This window comes from Piliocolobus tephrosceles, chromosome 8, assembly GCF_002776525.5.
Source record: "Piliocolobus tephrosceles isolate RC106 chromosome 8, ASM277652v3, whole genome shotgun sequence".
Classification (NCBI taxonomy): Eukaryota; Metazoa; Chordata; class Mammalia; order Primates; family Cercopithecidae; genus Piliocolobus; species Piliocolobus tephrosceles.
In genome coordinates, this window is record NC_045441.1 from 139,868,404 (window position 1) to 139,885,612 (window position 17,209).

The 17,209-nt window shown below is 45.2% G+C and overlaps 1 protein-coding gene across 1 annotated transcript in view; it reads right to left on the reverse strand.

Moving 5' to 3' along the window:
• Positions 1–6,245: 6,245 nt before the first annotated feature.
• Positions 6,246–17,209, reverse strand: part of RHEB (Ras homolog, mTORC1 binding) — a 50,310-nt gene continuing 39,346 nt past the window's right edge. Inside the window, exons 4-8 of the mRNA XM_023225376.1 lie at positions 16,499–16,581; positions 12,136–12,192; positions 11,985–12,032; positions 11,148–11,229; positions 6,246–7,436 (exon numbers count right to left, since the gene is read on the reverse strand). Coding sequence (XP_023081144.1) covers positions 7,344–7,436; positions 11,148–11,229; positions 11,985–12,032; positions 12,136–12,192; positions 16,499–16,581 — 363 coding nt within the window. The 3' untranslated portion in view covers positions 6,246–7,343. The remainder of the gene's footprint in view (positions 7,437–11,147; positions 11,230–11,984; positions 12,033–12,135; positions 12,193–16,498; positions 16,582–17,209) is intronic.

Here is a 17,209-nt window from a genome sequence, read left to right on the forward strand (position 1 = left end):
TTCTCAAAATGCAGCCCCTGAGCCTGCAGCAGCAGCAGCAGCAGCAGCAGCGGCAGGCTCCCTGGGACTTGGGAGAAATGCAGACGTACTGCACCCGATGGGGTCTCTGCAATCAGGGACTGTGCGGGGGAGGCTAGCCTGTGTCAGCGAGCCATCCAGGTCACTCTGATACACGCGAATGTGTGGTAACTGCCGAGCCAGGCGGCTGCGCTGGCTTAGAGCTGTTACTGCCATTCTACAACTTTACACAATGACCCAGACACAGAAAAGGTTGTGCCTCGGAACGATTTCTGTTATGGGATAATAAAAATCCCGACGTCAGAGCTAAGGAATGTGACCTTCCACTGCTCCAGTTGTAACTCCCTGCTGTCCTCCTGCTTGAGCCTTTTAGGGTAAAGTTCAGCACATATCACCCTCGTCAACCGCGCCCTGTAAAGCAGCCGCAGAGTCCTGTGCTGATGCGCTTGAATTCCTTGCTGATCTGATGATGGTAGGCGCAGGAGGGGAGTGGAGGGACATACAGAACGCCAGGCGGCAGCCACGCGGTGCAGGCAGAGGCTCTCTCCCCGCGGGAGCCTGCCAGCTGGCTGCTGTGTTCTTGTAGGGAATAAATCAGGAGGCACAGCTCTGCCCGGGACTTTCTTGGGCAGTAGGAGGAACTGGGTGAAAGGTCTTGGCGGCCGAGGCCACAGTATTTCCCGAATCCTGTGCTATTTCTTGTGAAACTACTAATCCAAGACCCTAGATTGTGGCAGATGTGGGAGCTGGGGGGACCTTCAGAGCCGTCTCCCAGGCGACCCTCTTCTTCAGAGATGAGGAGCTGAAGTCCCACTGCTCAGAAGCTGACTGGGCATGTCAGCAGCCTCCCTGGCCATGACACAATCTGCTGTGCTGCCGCAGGGTCTGGCTGGGCAGGCGTGGGACTGAGCTCTGGGGACCCATAGTGACACCACACAGCCCATCTTCAGCACGCTGGTCATGAGCACAAGGGCGGGCCTGCAATCCTTGCGTCACCGTGTTGGTAGTTCTGAGTAGATCATACTATTCTTGATGCCTTGGGCCAGATTGGAATGAATTATTTTTTCTCGGATTTGGTAAACTCGTTTGCTGGGGTAAGTCGTGATGTTCCGTATTGCTTCTTTGGATGTGTAGACCAGGAATAAGATGGCAGCACTGCAGGATTCTGGAGCCACTCACAGCACCAACTGCTGCTGCAGATACACAACCATGGGTGCTCATGAAGCTGCAGAAACTCGCGGGGACCCTGACACCAGGTGAGAGCTCCAGCTGGCAGTCTGAGGTGCACACACCCATCCTCAGGACTGTGGCTTGCTGCTTCTGTAGCACTTTGGAAACATCCAGGGTGTTCATACTCTTGGCTGTGACAACAATCCCTGGTGAAGGGAAGCTTTACAAATAAAAGAGGTAAGATCACAAAATATAAAGGAGTTGCCCAAAGGTTCGTATTAGCTGCAGAGGGGGCCAGGACTGGAATGTTCCAAGTCTTTGTCCCTGACTAGGGGTGAAGCTCTGATTGGGGTTCCCTGTGGACATCTGGCTCATGGGCTTTGTCCCAGTGTGGTGTGGTGGAAACACGGACTAAGTAGGGGATCTGGAGACTAGCTGCCCCTTGACCTCTCTGGACCTCGAGTTCCATGCTCTGAAAACAAGGATGTTAAATTAGATCTGATTCTTTCCAGTTCTAACCCCACAGCAGCTCTCACCTGGCCATTCTGTTGCCCTTTAGGAAGTCATTGAGGTAGGGAGGATGGGCAACACGAAAATTGTTTTTGTTTTTCTTTTCTGAATATAAAATGTTCCCTTCTTGGGGGAGAGTAAGGAGGTGGAATGGTTCTGGAAACTCCCAAGGAAAGCTTTGAAGGCATCCTGGTTCAAGGATTGCTAGGCAGCGTGGGCAGAGTAACCACAGCATCCAGAGGCTTCTGCGAGCACACACACCTCCTGGAACCTCAGGCTCTGCTGAGGCGGCTCTGGCACAGGGGCAAGGCAGCAGTGTGCACACCTCTCAGACTGGGGCAGCAGCCCACGGGCACTACAGATGTTTCCTTGAGAGCCCAGACCTCTACAAGCATCGCTATGAGGCAGCGGCATATTCTGGGGCATCTGAATGACTTCTAGACCTGTGGGTACAGCTGTGATCTCGGTCTGTTTGCATTAGCAATGGCAGAGGGCGCTGAGCAGGAGCAGCCCTTGTTAGGAGCTGGTGACAGATGGACTCAATAACGACAGGTCAAATGGCAGCACAATGCACTGTATACATGGTGGGGAATTTTAACCACACAGCAACAGGTGCAGGCTAAATTCAAAAGAACCTGCCCAGGTGGTGCCCTACAAAGGCTCCTCTGCTCATTCATTCAGCAGCAACACCATCAGACCCCAGGAACAATGAGAACACTGGCAAAAACTGTCCAAATAAACGTTTCCAGAGCTCCGGAAATTAACTAAAGGCTCATAATCCAGGGAGTGTTGAAGGAAATCGGCCAAATCTGAGCAGCAAGCATTGTGGCATTTTTACTTGCCCTATTCACAGCCCTCCAATCCTCTGCCTCCAAGCTCCCTGGTAGCCTTGAAAGCAACAGCAGCAATCCCCATAAAACCCAGCAGCTTAGCAGCCACAGGAAGGGTCAAGTTGAGGTTGGAGCTCAGTGACCTCATTTGCCTGGTCTGGTGGTCCTACCTGCAAGGCTAGCCTGTGACCTGACTCTTGAGCTCGGCTCACCCAGCACTTTCTCCCTGGGGTGTCAGGGATTGCTTGTCAAAACAGGGATTGTTTGTCAAAACAATCAGCAGCAATTTGGTTGACTCTGGGGCAAACAACAAGCTAACAAAAACTGGAAAATGAGAAGCCCACAGGGGGCCTGAGAAGCCACTGTTTCTGGGGTTACACAAGAGCCTGCAGGCTCAGGGCTGAGTGCTGCTCAGGAAATACCTGAATAAGTTGGATGAGTAGAAGTGCTGATAGCAAAACTCTCCCCCCAACTTTTATACCCAAAAAGACTATCCTTGAAAAATAAAGCAGACATTCCCAGATAAACCAAACCCGAGATAACCCACTGCTAGCAGACCTGCTCTATACAATATACCAAAGGAGTCTTTCAGGCTGAAAGAAAAGGACACTAGACAGCAACTTGAATCCAAATGAGGAGTAATCATGGGCACCTGTAAAGGCAACCACATAGGCATGCAGAAAAGACAACATCAATGTACTTTTTTATTGCAACTTCTTTTCTCTATTTGATTTAAAAGGCAACTTCATAAGCAAATTGTAAGCCTGTGCTGATGGGCATATAATATATAGATATGTCTTTTGCATGACAATAGCACAAATGAGAGGAACTGGAGCCAAGCTTTTGTATGCTATTGAAATTAAGTTGGTATGAATCTTAACTAGAGTATTATAATAAATTAAGATGTTAACTGTAATTCCCAGGGCAACTGCTCATAACTTACATACACAGAAACCACAAGGAAATTAAAATGGCACAGTAGAAAGTATTTCATAAGCTCTGTGCTAGGAGGAGCTTGGAATGCCAAGATGTCCGAGACAGACACTGTCTCCACTCCAGGCCAAATCTAGTTGAGTGATACACAATACAAGGAATAAAAGTGACGATCAGTTATGACACATGCTGTACCATGTAAGACGGGAGTGCTTGAATAGATTCAAATAGAGGGGTGCTTCAGGCCATCCTAGAAGCCCCTGAGAAGAGAGAATGTTGAGCTCTGAAGGCTGAGAAGTCTCAGGAAGGGGTGTCCAAGGCAAAGGGAAGAGCCCCGGAAACCCCCATGGCTAAGAGAGCTTTCTGGCTCCGGAAACTGACCAAGGCCACTGACTAGACAGGGCTGAGCTAAGCAGCAGCAAGGTCATGCTGTCTTGAGGCTGGGACACACAGATTTGGCACAATCATCACGGAAGGATTTTAGGCAAAGGAACTACATGATACTATTTTTACAAGCTGGCTGTGGCTGGGGTGTAGGGGCTAAGAGGGTGTGCCACTGCAGACCAAGACACAGTGCAGACAAAGATGGACAAAATACAAGGTAGATTTTTGAAGGCAAGGCCCTTAGGATTTGTTGATGGATTGGATGAGGAGTATGAGAGAATGGACAAAGAACAGCTCCCAGATTGCTAGTTTTCATACGGACCCAGTGAATAATGGTGACATTTCCTGAAACACTAAGTCTAAGGGAGGCCGAGGTTTCCAAGGAAAATCAAGAATTCGGTTCTTGATTTTTGGACATAGTCAACCTGAGATGCCTACAAAACAGCCAAGTGGAAGAGTCTGTCAAGATCAGCCTGGAGCCCAGAGGTCAAGGTGGGAGACATTTTGGACTCTTCTGGCTACACAGAGTGAAAGCTATGCTTGAAGAATATGAACGCAGAGGGTGTGGGCAGGAGAAAAGGCTGAGAGGTTTGATACAAAACAGCCGAGGAGACTGACGTACCAGCAGAGCTGGCAGGCCGACCAGGAGACGGGGGGGGGGGGGGGAATGCCACAGGGGAGGTGGCGGTGAACTGTGTGGAATGCTACAGAGAGGTCAAGAAAGCAACCAGAAACTGTCTATTAGATTTGGTGACCAGCAGGTGGGAAGCCATCCAGGCAAGAGCATCTCCGGTGAACCACTGGGGGGAGATGTCCAGAGTGGATGGACAATTTAGTTTTAGCAAAATTCTATCACATTAATTTTAATTTGTAATGTGATTTTATAATTTGTATTTTAAAATTCTGAACTGCAAAATATTTTGGATATAGTTTTACAGTTGCACTTCCTGTATTTCGATAAATCTAAGACTACACTTACGTACCCCAAAGAAAAGCATTACCTTTTACAACACAATTTTATTTTAAGAGACAGGTCTGGCTGTGTTGCTAGGCTGGAGGGCAGTGGCTACTTACAGCCCTGCTCCCACTGCTGATCAGCACAGGAGTTCTGACTGCTGTTTCCAGGTTGGACGGGTTCACCCCCTTCCTTAGGCAACCTGGTGGTCCCTAGCTCCCAGGTCACCATACTGATGCCGAACTCAGTGTACACACAGGATTAGCACTGCATACTACAGCCCAGAATGGGTGGGCTCCAGCAATCTCCCACCTCGGCCTTCCAAGTAGCCAGGACTACAGACACAAGCGTCATGCACAGTGACAATGTTTTATCACCGACTGTAAGACTAATGCTCTGGCCAGGCGCAGTGGCTCATGCCTGTAATCCCAGCAGTTTGGGAGGCCAACGCGGGCAGATCACCTGAGGTCAGGAGTTCAAGACCAGCCTGAGCAATATTATGAAACCCCGTCTCTACTAAAAATACAAAAATTAGCTGGGCATGGTGGTGCGCACCTGTAATCCCAGCTACTTGGGATGCTGAGACAGGGGAACTGCCTGAACCTGGGAGGGGCAGAGGTTGCAGCGAGCCAAGATTGTGTCATTGCACTCCAGCCTGGGAAATAAAAACAAACTCCATCTCAAAAAAAAAAACAAACAAAACAAAAAAACAAAAACACTAATGCTCAAACTATCAAGTAAAGGAGTCAACTGTCTTCTTGCGATTGCTGCCGTGGGCAGCTGGACTGGGGCCTACCCTGTGTGGCATCTCCAAGATTTAGTGCAGGATTTACGCGGCACAGGGGTGCGGGTTTCTCTGCCGTGTTGATGGCACGCAGAACAGTGTCTGGGACATGGCAGGTACTCAGGGCATATCTGAAGGAATGTGTGCACTACACCACATACAGAAATGATAATATGCTCCCTCCAATCAGGAGGTCCAGTCCTTAAAGGACCACCCCAGGAGAGGTGAGCTGAACTTCAGTTTCTAGTACAATATGCGGTTGTAAGGTTCCATTTACATAGACATAACTGGATGAACTAGGTCCCCATTTTCTGCTTAGTGTTCACACATTTTTAGTCCTAAGAATAACCCAGGTAATAACAATACTGTGTTGTTAGAATTTATTTTTATTTAAAAGGTGATTATTTGGCCAGGCATAACGGCTCAGGCCTGTAATCCCAGCTACTCAGGAAGATCACCTGCGCTTGAGCCCAAGCGTTTCAGGCTATGATCTGCACTCTAGTCTGGGTGACACAGCGAGACCCTAGCTTTAAAAATGTGTTTGGTGGAGGTCTTCTAAGGCAGAAATTTCATCCTGAAATGACAAATGAGGCAAAAATATTTAAAAGATCCAAATTAATGACATGTGTTTTAAGAACATAATTTTTCATTAACAATCAACTGCAAAGCAAAACTATATTTTGTTAATAAAGTCAATGGTAACATTTGCTTACCTATTAGAAAGAGCCCTGTGAACTTTTAGCTGCAAAAGGGAATCATTTAAAAAGCACTGCTCAACTCCAAGGTTGACTTACAGACAAGGTAACAGCTACCAGGCACATGAAATCCCTCTTCTCCTTTATAGTTGCTCCTTGGAGAGAGGGAGGCCCGTCGTCCGGGTCTGAAGGAGGCTCCCGAGACTGACACAGATCACTAAACTCCGGGGTGTTCCAGGACAGTGACAGGCAGGGGTGTTCTCTCAATCGTCTCCTGTCTGACACAGACATCAAGCTAAGCTATGAGCAAGGGTGAACAATGCCTCTCAGCAGCTCCTCCTCCTTGACCAGGCTCCTGACCATGGAGCATTTCAGTCAAGGTTTGGGGATCTGAGGATGGAAGGAGAGAATGTGACCACTGGGGAGGAATTCCCCTCACAGACCCCCGCCAGAGCCACTGAGCTTCAATCAGCTGTAACCCAGCCTCAACACCTGCCCGTCACTGCGCAGGGAGTCCATGGTCAGCAGCCAAGTCAGCACAGTCCTGTGGCCACATCGTCACTGGTTTCTGGAATCCAACCTGGGGCCTTCCTGAAGCCAAGTAAGAAACTCAGGACAAGGCTTCTCTTCTTTGAAAGCCACATAAAGTAGCACAAAGGACTGAGGTTTGCAGCTATTTTATTTACAAGTATACATTAACACAATGAAATAAACACTGATATATTGAAGCCTAGTTAATAGTAGTGTAACAATATGCATCATTTTGATGATTACATTATTTTAAACAACAAACTACACTGAAAAATTAATGCCGATAAAATTCTTGGTCATAATATTAAGAAATACAATATATAAATTGAAAATATGATTGCTTAAAATTTGAAAATGGAAGTGAACTCATTTGGACAGAGTTAACATAATCTGAAGGGAGGGGAGCTCTGACCCAAATGACATCTTTCAGGTTAACAGAAGGAAAAAGAAGCATAGTTGATCTTCAAGGAGAACGGGCAGTTTGCTTCTTCAGGTAGAATATATTCCCAGTGTCCTCGGGCTTTGCAGCAGAATCACATCACCGAGCATGAAGACTTGCCTTGTGAAGCTGCCCCGTCCATTTTTTCTGCCTCCAAAATTATCCTTCTAAAAACATCAACAGCAGTCTGAAAAGAGAAAGAAACCCAATCACAGTGTTAGTGTGAAGCTGCACTCCGAGACTACTTCCCGGACTGAGGAGGGTGTGCCACTTGCCTGGCCCTCCTGCTGGTGGAGGAGGAGGGGTTCTGGTGAGTCCCAGAACTTCAGGGCCCCCCGACGCCCAGTAGGCCACTGTCCACCCCTCCTGACCCAGACCATAACCAGCCTCCCATTGTGCTTTTGACCCTGTTTTCTTCAGGCACCAGGAGAGGCCCGAAGAGTCCTCACTCCTGGCCTCACCACCATCTCCTGTCCCACTCCACCCCACAACCCCCATCCCAGTGTCCTCTGGACCTCAGAGTCCCTCTTCACTTCTGGCGCTATCTTCCCTCCATTCCCATGGGACACGCTCTCCCAGCAGCCCTTGCCTCTCACATCCTTGACTCCAAGAGGCCTCGAGTCGGGGAGGCACCCTCCGTGCTCCCGAGATGCCATGATGCCAGCCTCCAACACCTCTGCGGCATAATTCTCGGCCATTTCAATCCACAAACTGCCCTCCCCATCTCCTGGCCTCTCCTCTCCTGCCCGTCTTCCTGCCCTTAGCCTCAGCCCAGGGTCAACTCCACCAGTCCTTCACCACAAAGAGGAATCATGGCCACTTGTGGCAGGAACTCTTCTTACACTGAGGGGAGAGAAGAACTGTCAGATCTTGTCATTTTTTTTTGTTGTTGTTATACAGATTGGAGGTTTCTATGTTGCCTGGACTGACCGCGAACGCCTAGCCTCGCCTCCTTATGCACCACGACAACAGGCCTGAGCCACCGTGACTCCCCGATCCTGTCCTTTAAAAATGGAGTCCTGCGGTCATGAAAACCTGCCCCTGTTCTCAGAAGCCGCACGGGAAGTGCCCAGTTCTCCTAATCACCAAGAATCCCCCTCCCCGATCACTCCAGTGACTTCCAGTATCCCACGAAATGACAACACACCAACTGCCAGTGTCCCACCAAACCACCTTCCAAGCTCTTTTTCTCTAGCTATCCTGAAGCAACAATTCTCAGCCCCACAGGGCCTGATGTGTTGACCCTATTATTACATCTCCCAGGACCCTTCACCATTGCTTGCTGTTCCTTTCCCTCTCGGTCAGCTCAGACTCCGCAGGCCACCATGGCGCCACTGTACTTCAACTCCCTTCGCTACCAACTCACCGGCACGGTGCCCGCCGCCACACAGTAAACGCTGCCCAGGGAAACACACCGCTGACTACTGACCTCATACCCGTGACCAGGAACCCGGGACAGACGCTTGGTGCTGCCTAGCCACCCAACTGCACCCCTGGGGCTGGGCACTCCCCAGAGAAAGGATTCATGCCTTGTCTCTTCTCCTCAAATGTTCCCCATCCTCACGCTCAGCTGAAAACCTTGTTTTACACACTTCACTGGAAAACAGAAGCCACATTCATGAAAGAACTCCACATCCTCCATCCACCAAGCTGACCCACCCACTTGAATGTGGGCTCCCATCCTCAGCCTTCTGTCCTATTGCTATGAATGAGGTGTCTGTCCTCCTAGTTAACCGAAGGCAACCCCAGGTCCCACCCCGCTTGTCTAATCTAGGTCACCGGCTTCGGATCACCTGATTGACAGGAAGCAGTGTGTAGAGAAAAAAGGACTAGATGTGGATGAGATTTACAATTCAGTCTTAGTTCTTACACCACGTAAGGTAGTAGGTGATCTTAGAAGTCATTTAACCTCTCTGAAACTTAAGTTCCTCCCTTCTAAAATCAGGCGGTTCAGCTACATGATCTGAGGGATACAGTCTGTGGGCACTCAATAGATGACTGATTTAATTCAATTTTTAAAATATAGGTATCTCTTAACTATCTCAACTCTTATTTGAATTCTGTCTATACTCAGAAACTGAGCTGACTTCAATAAATCCCTTGCTATCTGGAACTTGGGAACCAATTACACAGATCTGCTTATTCATTTTTTTCATCCGCACATAGGAGGACATAACCACACGGATTCACTATCCTTCCATATCCCAACACAGGATGGATTCACTATCGCTCCATATCCCAACACAGGACGAAGCCAATTTGACTAATACGGGATACTTGGGCTGACGGATAACCCACTAGATACTAACACACCGTGCTGAACATTATGAAGGATATTTATGTAAATGATACCGACTCAGATCTCAGAATAAATTAAGGGGGCTAAGAGAAGAAACCACAATTTCTTTCAGCTGGATGGATCCAGAGGGGGTCAACAAGAAGGTGAAATCTAGGTGGGGCCTTGAGGACTACGAACCTCTGTCATGGTGAGAGGGGTGGAGCAGGGAAGGAAGAGCGCCAAAGCTGCTGGCTCCCGGCCCTCCCAGGGAGGAGGCACCACCTTACTACACTAGAGTTTCCTTAGAGAAATGAAAACCGAGTCATCTTACCTAAGGATCAAACACTGCCACATGTCGAAAACACATTCAAAATATAAAACCCCACATGAATATAAGTAGATACTTAGAGAAGGGTTATTTTAAACCAGAGGGGAGCATGAGGAAAGGTGAGACATTTTGAAAGTGGGGTGAGGCCGGGCGCGGTGGCTCAAGCCTGTAATCCCAGCACTTTGGGAGGCCGAGACGGGCGGATCATGAGGTCAGGAGATCGAGACCATCCTGGCTAACACGGTGAAACCCCGTCTCTACTAAAAAATACAAAAAAACTAGCCGGGCAACGTGGCAGGCGCCTGTAGTCCCAGCTACTGGGGAGGCTGAGGCAGGAGAATGGCGTAAACCCGGGAGGCGGAGCTTGCAGTGAGCTGAGATCCGGCCACTGCACTCCAGCCTGGGTGACAGAGTAAGACTCCGTCTCAAAAAAAAAAAGAAAGTGGGGTGGACAGGAGATGATGTGTTTAAGGAAGGGAGCAGTTTGACGTGATTGAAAGTATAAGAATGTGGTGAGAGAAGAAACTAGAAAAGAACAAATCACTGACTGTACTCAGGACCAGGCGAAGGTTCTACAGAGAAAGGGCAGTTCACTGACAGTCTCTGAGTAGAGGACAGTACCATCAGATGTGTGTCTTTAGAAAGTTAAGGGCAGCAAAGAGAAATATATAGATGAAAAATGCACTGGGGGCGGGAGACAAGTTTGGTGCCGGGGGTCTAAATTAAAGCAATGGAAGAAAAAGGTTCATAGAGGATTGTGAAGCCTTCTGAAGCAGAATCTACATACTTCCCAGAACATGCCTTTGAAGGTACATCTGCAGGGTGAAATTGGTACTAAATGCTTATAAGATGGTTCTTAATCATTTCTATGTTAAAAATTAACACATACGTCTGACCTGGTTTTACCTAATAGAAAAAAAAGCCAGGTGGTAGGTACAGTTAAAAATTGGTGCTAATGATATAATTATTTTTTTTTTTTGCTGCATGGACTTATTTCTGTATCAGTTATTAGTACAAAACCAAAATACATGTTTACAAAAGGTAGTATTTCCCTTACTAATAGTTTATCCTACAAATATCCTAGATTCCACTGTAAGTAGAGTATTTACTGAATTTGTAAACACCTAAGTAGTATCTTCCTAAAGCAACACAAAGCTTGGTATTAGAAATGTTCTGGAAGGCCAAATGTTACACAGGAGTGATCAAGACAGAGGTCAAATGCCAACTGCAAGGAACACATCCCTGTGACTGATGAGAACGCAATGCAAAATGAGGTTTATAGAATCTGTTACCTGATTTTCTTTAGCAGAAGATTCCAAAAAAGCTGCATTCCAAGATTCTGCCAAAGCTTTCCCTTCTTCGTAACTGATCACCCTAAAGGAAAATAAAATTCTAGTTAAACTACTTAGCTCTTCATTATATAAAATATCTATAATTGATTTTGAAACAGGCTCCATTTTGGTCAATTTCTTTCTCATGAAGCAGAACCATGCCCTGGCCTAACATTAGCATCGAGAATGTAACACAGGAGTGTTTCAATTACGCCTGAGCTGGGGAACAGAATAGACACTGCCTTATGGGATTATCCCTGCTCCAGCAAACCTTCCAGCTCAGAGAACATGATCCTATTTTCCAGTACTCCCGTATCTCTAACAATTGACTATTTTACAGCTAGGTTTTAAGCACCCAAGGCCAGGGGAAATTGTGAAAGGGCCTGAAAGCTCAATTCTCTTGCGTGCAGGCTGTAGAGTCTCTTACTCTCTGACATGAAGCTGCCTGGGCATGGGACATCTGCCTCCTTTGCTCCCCACTGTAATCCCAAACCCTGGTACTCAAAAACCACTTGCGGCATAAACGAGCACTACGTCTTTTTAGAATTTGCTCCATGCAAGGTGGTAGATAACCTAAAGGTAGTTTCCTATAAAGTTTGCTCTCTCTTTTCTAGAGGAATGTGAGATTTCTATTGCGCTTTTGCTTCTGCTGCACACGACCATAACATCTCTAACAGATAAGAAATGTCACAGCTAAAAATATTCTTGATATCAGAACAATAATTAAAATGACACTTCAGTGACTAAATCATCTTAGACTTGACTTTATAAATCACTAATGATTTAAAAGCTACATACCTTTCCATATGCAGGTCTTTCTTATTCCCAACCAACATAATAGGTATTCTATTTAAAAGAAAAACAAAACAAAATAGTGCCAGATTGTACTGCTCAGAAGATACTATTATAAGAAGTTTCTCTAACAAACAGATAAAATGGTGCTACTTACTGTACTTTCCCCACCATATCCAACAATTTGCCATGGATCACTTTAATCACTTCAAAACTATAAAACAAAAAGTATAAATTAGACATCCATTTTGATGTTGACGTTTTTAAATGTATGCTATGTTGATAGCTGGAAAATGTAAAATGTCACAGACTCACCATTTTAACATAAACTGAACACAAAGAAGTCTTGTTTTTTCCTAGCAATCCATTCACATGTGCACACATCTGACACTCAGTAACCCCGACTGAGGATATTCAAAGTGAAACAGGTAACGCATTCAAATGGAAAGCCTACCACTGGGCTGACAAACCACATCAATGCAATTTTTCATCACCCAACTTACTCAGCAAAGAACCAACTGTTTACATTACAACTTGAACAGCTTTTCCTAGAGTGCCCTAGTGCACTCAGCCTGTTCCTGTTTTCTTTCCTGGGTACGTACATTCTCTGGGTGATGCCAACCTCTCTCGGCTTTCAATCCGATCAACAAGCCGATGACTCTAGGCTGAAGGCGGCTCTCACCGGGAAGGGCATCTGAGATGTCACAATGATCACTCGAAATCTGCCATAGTAGGATTATTTATACCACTGACTGCTGACAAATAGCCACAAACCACTTCCCACCCTCCCCCAAAAAACCCATGCAAACATTAGCCAGCACATCACTGGCTCTACGTTCAAATCCTACCTAGAATCTGATGGCTTCTCACTCCCTGCCACAGCTGCCACCGAGGTGTGAAATTCCTGGCCCAAGACTGCCTGCAACACCGCTCCAGCCCCAACCCTTCCCTGCCACCCCTGCTCAGCACAGCAACCAGACGACCCGGCTGCAGCAGATGGACAGTGTCTCGTTCAACGTCCTCTGATAGGCGGCCATCTCTACTCGGCCCCAGTTACTCTCAAACCCTGACTTCTGCCTCCATTCCTGTCTGCCCCCTCTTCTGTTTTGTCTGAGCTGCACTGGCCTCCTGCCATTCCTTTAACATCGCCAGAGCCTCTGAATCACTCCCCGTGTGCCTGGTATGTTCCTTCCCTAGGGGTCCCTTGCTTCAAGTCTTTCCTCAATGTCACTTTTTTTTTTTTTTTAGATGGAGTCTTGCTCTGTCACCCAGGTTGGAGTGTAATGGCACAAAACTCAGATCACTGCAACCTCTGCCTCCTGGATTCAAGCAATTCTCCTGCCTCAGCCTCCTGAGCAGCTAGGACTGCAGGTGCCCACCACTACGCCCGGCTAATTTTTGTATTTTTAGTAGAGACAGGGTTTCACCATGTTGGCCAGGCTGGTCTCAAATTTCTGACCTTGTGATCCGCCTGCCTCGGCCTCCCAAAGTGTGGGATTACAGGCATGAGCCACTGTGCCTGCGGTTACATTATAGAACCACGTTTTCCTCCGCATGCTGTATTTGCCTACATTTAAAAGTGTCGCCACTTGGGCAAAAATACAGTACCCTGTCACGTGAGAAATGGCTGAAAGAACTGGGACTGTGTGGCAGGCAGCTTGGAGCCAGCTCCCAGAGCTCACGCTCTCCTAGGGGCCACACTGTGTGTCATCTCCCTGCATGGACATAATGACGTGCATCTAATGAACAGAATATGGCAAAGGTGACGGGATGTCCCTTTTGAAGTCAGATGGGACTGCAGCCCCTGCTGACACTCACCCTGTGGCTGTGAGAGACTGAAGTAGAGGACACAGCTAGGACACGCCCAAATTCCTGATCCACAAATCTGTGAGATCATAAATGTGTACTGTTCTAAGCGGCTAAGTTTCTTGCGATCACTGATTTTCTGAATCAAACTGGTTGATTCAGAAAGTTTTACTGACATATTTCTTGTATATTCATAAATATTTGTGTATTCAGCATATAGATTTCTAAAAAACAAAACACCACTCTTCTCACACTCATGTTTGAGATTTGAGAATGCTTATTAAACTACGAGCTACTAAGGCAAAAGGCATATAACAAAACAAAACACACCCATTTTAGTAAGGAGAAACTTGGTCAAAACTTGCAACAGTGCCACTGAGAGGACACAGTATCAAGGTTTTTGCCCTCTGCTTTGCACTAGGCCAATGTTTTCTCCAATACATGAGGCCTTGGTGAGCACGTTTTTGTATTTTTAATCCAGATCAACGTATTTTTCAATTTCCCCAGTGACACATGCTATGTTTTCAACTTGATTGTATAATGTCATCTAATTTGTGTCCACCAAAGGAGATTAAAAAAAATCAGTGGACGCACTAAGAAAATTTTCTACCTACTATTTTGATGCCTCAAAGTAACAATTTGTAATGTTGGTGAAAAACACCAACATTATTTTCTAAAAATTAGCTAGAATAAAATTATACTTACCAACAACAAAACAATTTTTGAATCATGTTTTTCAAGTAAATTGGTAAAACAATGGTAATTCATAAACAAACATGAACTTCCAACATTCATTAGATTAGTGGTACATTAAATTTGTTCTGGACAAGGCCTTACACATGGCAGGCGCTGAAATAGAAAATCTTAGAATTTATCGAGCAAACGAGAGCTTAACATGAGTTATATATACAATAAGTACTTTTAAAAAATATACAACTGAAATTAAGAAAATCTTTGTACAAAAACGGCCAATATTTTTACTATTTAAAGTGCTCGTGTAAGTCAGTAAGAAAACAATCATGTTTCCAAATACTATGTACACTGTAGTTTTAAGCATAAAATCTAATCTAAGCATTGCTTTTAGTGACAAGAATATGAATACATTAAAACAGGAAGATAGATATCCATCTATTGTTGAACATGAAATATTATAAAGCTATTTACTATTTCAAACACTTGGTAATATGGAAAAATATATATTACATGGTAAGTAAAAATATAAAAACATGGAAAATATAAACCATAAAACAGCATTCAGAGAGCAAATAAAAGGATGTTAAAACAATCCATGCAGACTAAAATAAAGACCAGAAAAAACATATACCAAGATATTCCCAGTATCTATGCTTAGGTAATGAGATCAAGAATGATTACCCCAACTTTCTGTTTTTCACAGTTTCCCAATTTTCCTTAAGGAACACATAATTTTGGTATTTAGTTTTGATTCAGGTGTAAACTTTCTCAGGGACTGACAGTATGGGGTCTGTTTATAAGAATGGCCGAGAATGGTACTCAAACACTTTAAAGCTAGAACTCAACACCCTAAATATGTTTCTCTGCCATGGAGAAAAATGTTAAACAACACACTCACAGAGCTGCAGACTGAATTTTCACTGGCAGTGGAGTATGTGGGGTGAGGAACCCAGACACTGGCCAACATGGTGGCCTCCAGCCACACGTGGCTACTGAGCACCTGAAATGGGGCTACTGTAACCGAGGGAGTATGAATTTTTCATTTTTAGTTAATTTAAACAGCCACCTGCGGAACAAATAGCAAACACTTCTGTCACCGCAGTAAGCTCTATTGGACAGTGTCAGCCTTGACTGTGGAACTGGAGAGATGGCTATGAATCTCAGCAATGTCATTATGTAGCTCTGGGCAAGTTGCTTTAGCTCTGTCACTCAGTTTCTTTCTATGTAAAGTGGGATATAAAACATCTCTGATGAAGGATTGTTTAAGGTAATGATGAAATAGGTAATGTATCGTATGTAGGCAAAGAGCATAACAAACTCCCTAACGTGTTGCACACACTCAATAGATGCTAGGTAGCCACCAAACGCCCTCCACTGGCACTGATATTTTCATAAAGTCTTCAAACATAAGCTGTCACCAATGCCCAGAGCTCTGCTGCTGTATACAGCCAGCTGTTCTGTTAACAGACACAGACCACTGCTCCTCCTGATAACACATGCCATCCCCCGATAAGAGATGACAGGAAATATGTAGCTAAAGGAACCGACATTCATTCTTATTTATACAAATAATGGCTCTGTTTTTATGTAGTAAAGAGAGACTCTATTACCAAAAGGTCTTATTTCATAAATTCAAAGAATAAGATACTGAATAAACCCAAACCCTCAACATTCTATTAGAAAGTCTAGTTCACCTTAATATGGTAAAAACACACACAAAGTAAAATCAATTTAGGCATTTCCCATTTCAATTAACAGAAAAGCTTAGATCATGCTGAACCACTATTTTTCCAGGCAGCTTGAGGTAAGAAAGAGCCCTTTACCCTATTGATGCAACTAACAGAACATTTAGTGGGCCATGTTTTCCCCCAACAACCCAGTTGCTCCACAAGAAAATCACTAAAAAACATGTAGCCTACTAATTCTAATTGTCACTATTAATAATTCCAGCATAGTCCTTTAAAGGGATCAATGCTATCTATGAGTAGCAAATAAACTCAAGCAGGCAGCAGGAGCCTTACCTTTTGATTGATGTAACAGAATACACAAGAATATAGCCATTAATATCTATGGAGTAGGTCTGAGGAAAGATAGAATATTCATCCTGTGGAAAAAAAAATTGTATTTGAGTAGTCTTCATATAGCATCACAAACAACCTTCACCCAAAGTTTTTCATGTATTACCTGAAGAAATCAAAGTAGACACAGAGTGGATTACAATATTATGCCAGAAACAGCCTACACACTGAAGCTTTAAGAATGGCTTGGAGGTGATAATATGGTTCAAGCCAATGTTTAAAAATGACTAGCTGTTCTAGAACTTTAGGGGAAAGTCTGATGACCTCCATAACTCCTGGCAGAAGAGGATGGATGGAACATAAAGATGATTGGCTCTGTGATCTCAAAACAAGGGATGAGCATGACTAAGTCCAGAATCTTCTAGACCTCAGGACATTTATACATCCTGCTGATTTATTCCATAAATCTGTATTTTTATACTTGAAACTGTCCTATTATTTAATTTATTCTCTGCATGTCAGTCACAATGACTTGAGCTTCAATCTACAGGTTGCTAGAGGGGTGCCAATAGCATCTGGGGGCGGGGGGGGGAAGGAAGGGAGGGAGGCAGGGATGGGGAGAGAGAGAAAGAGAAAGAGAGAGAGAGAGAGAGAGAGAAAGAAAGACAAAAGAGGATCAAAACACCAGATTCAATTGAGGTATTCAGATTTCTG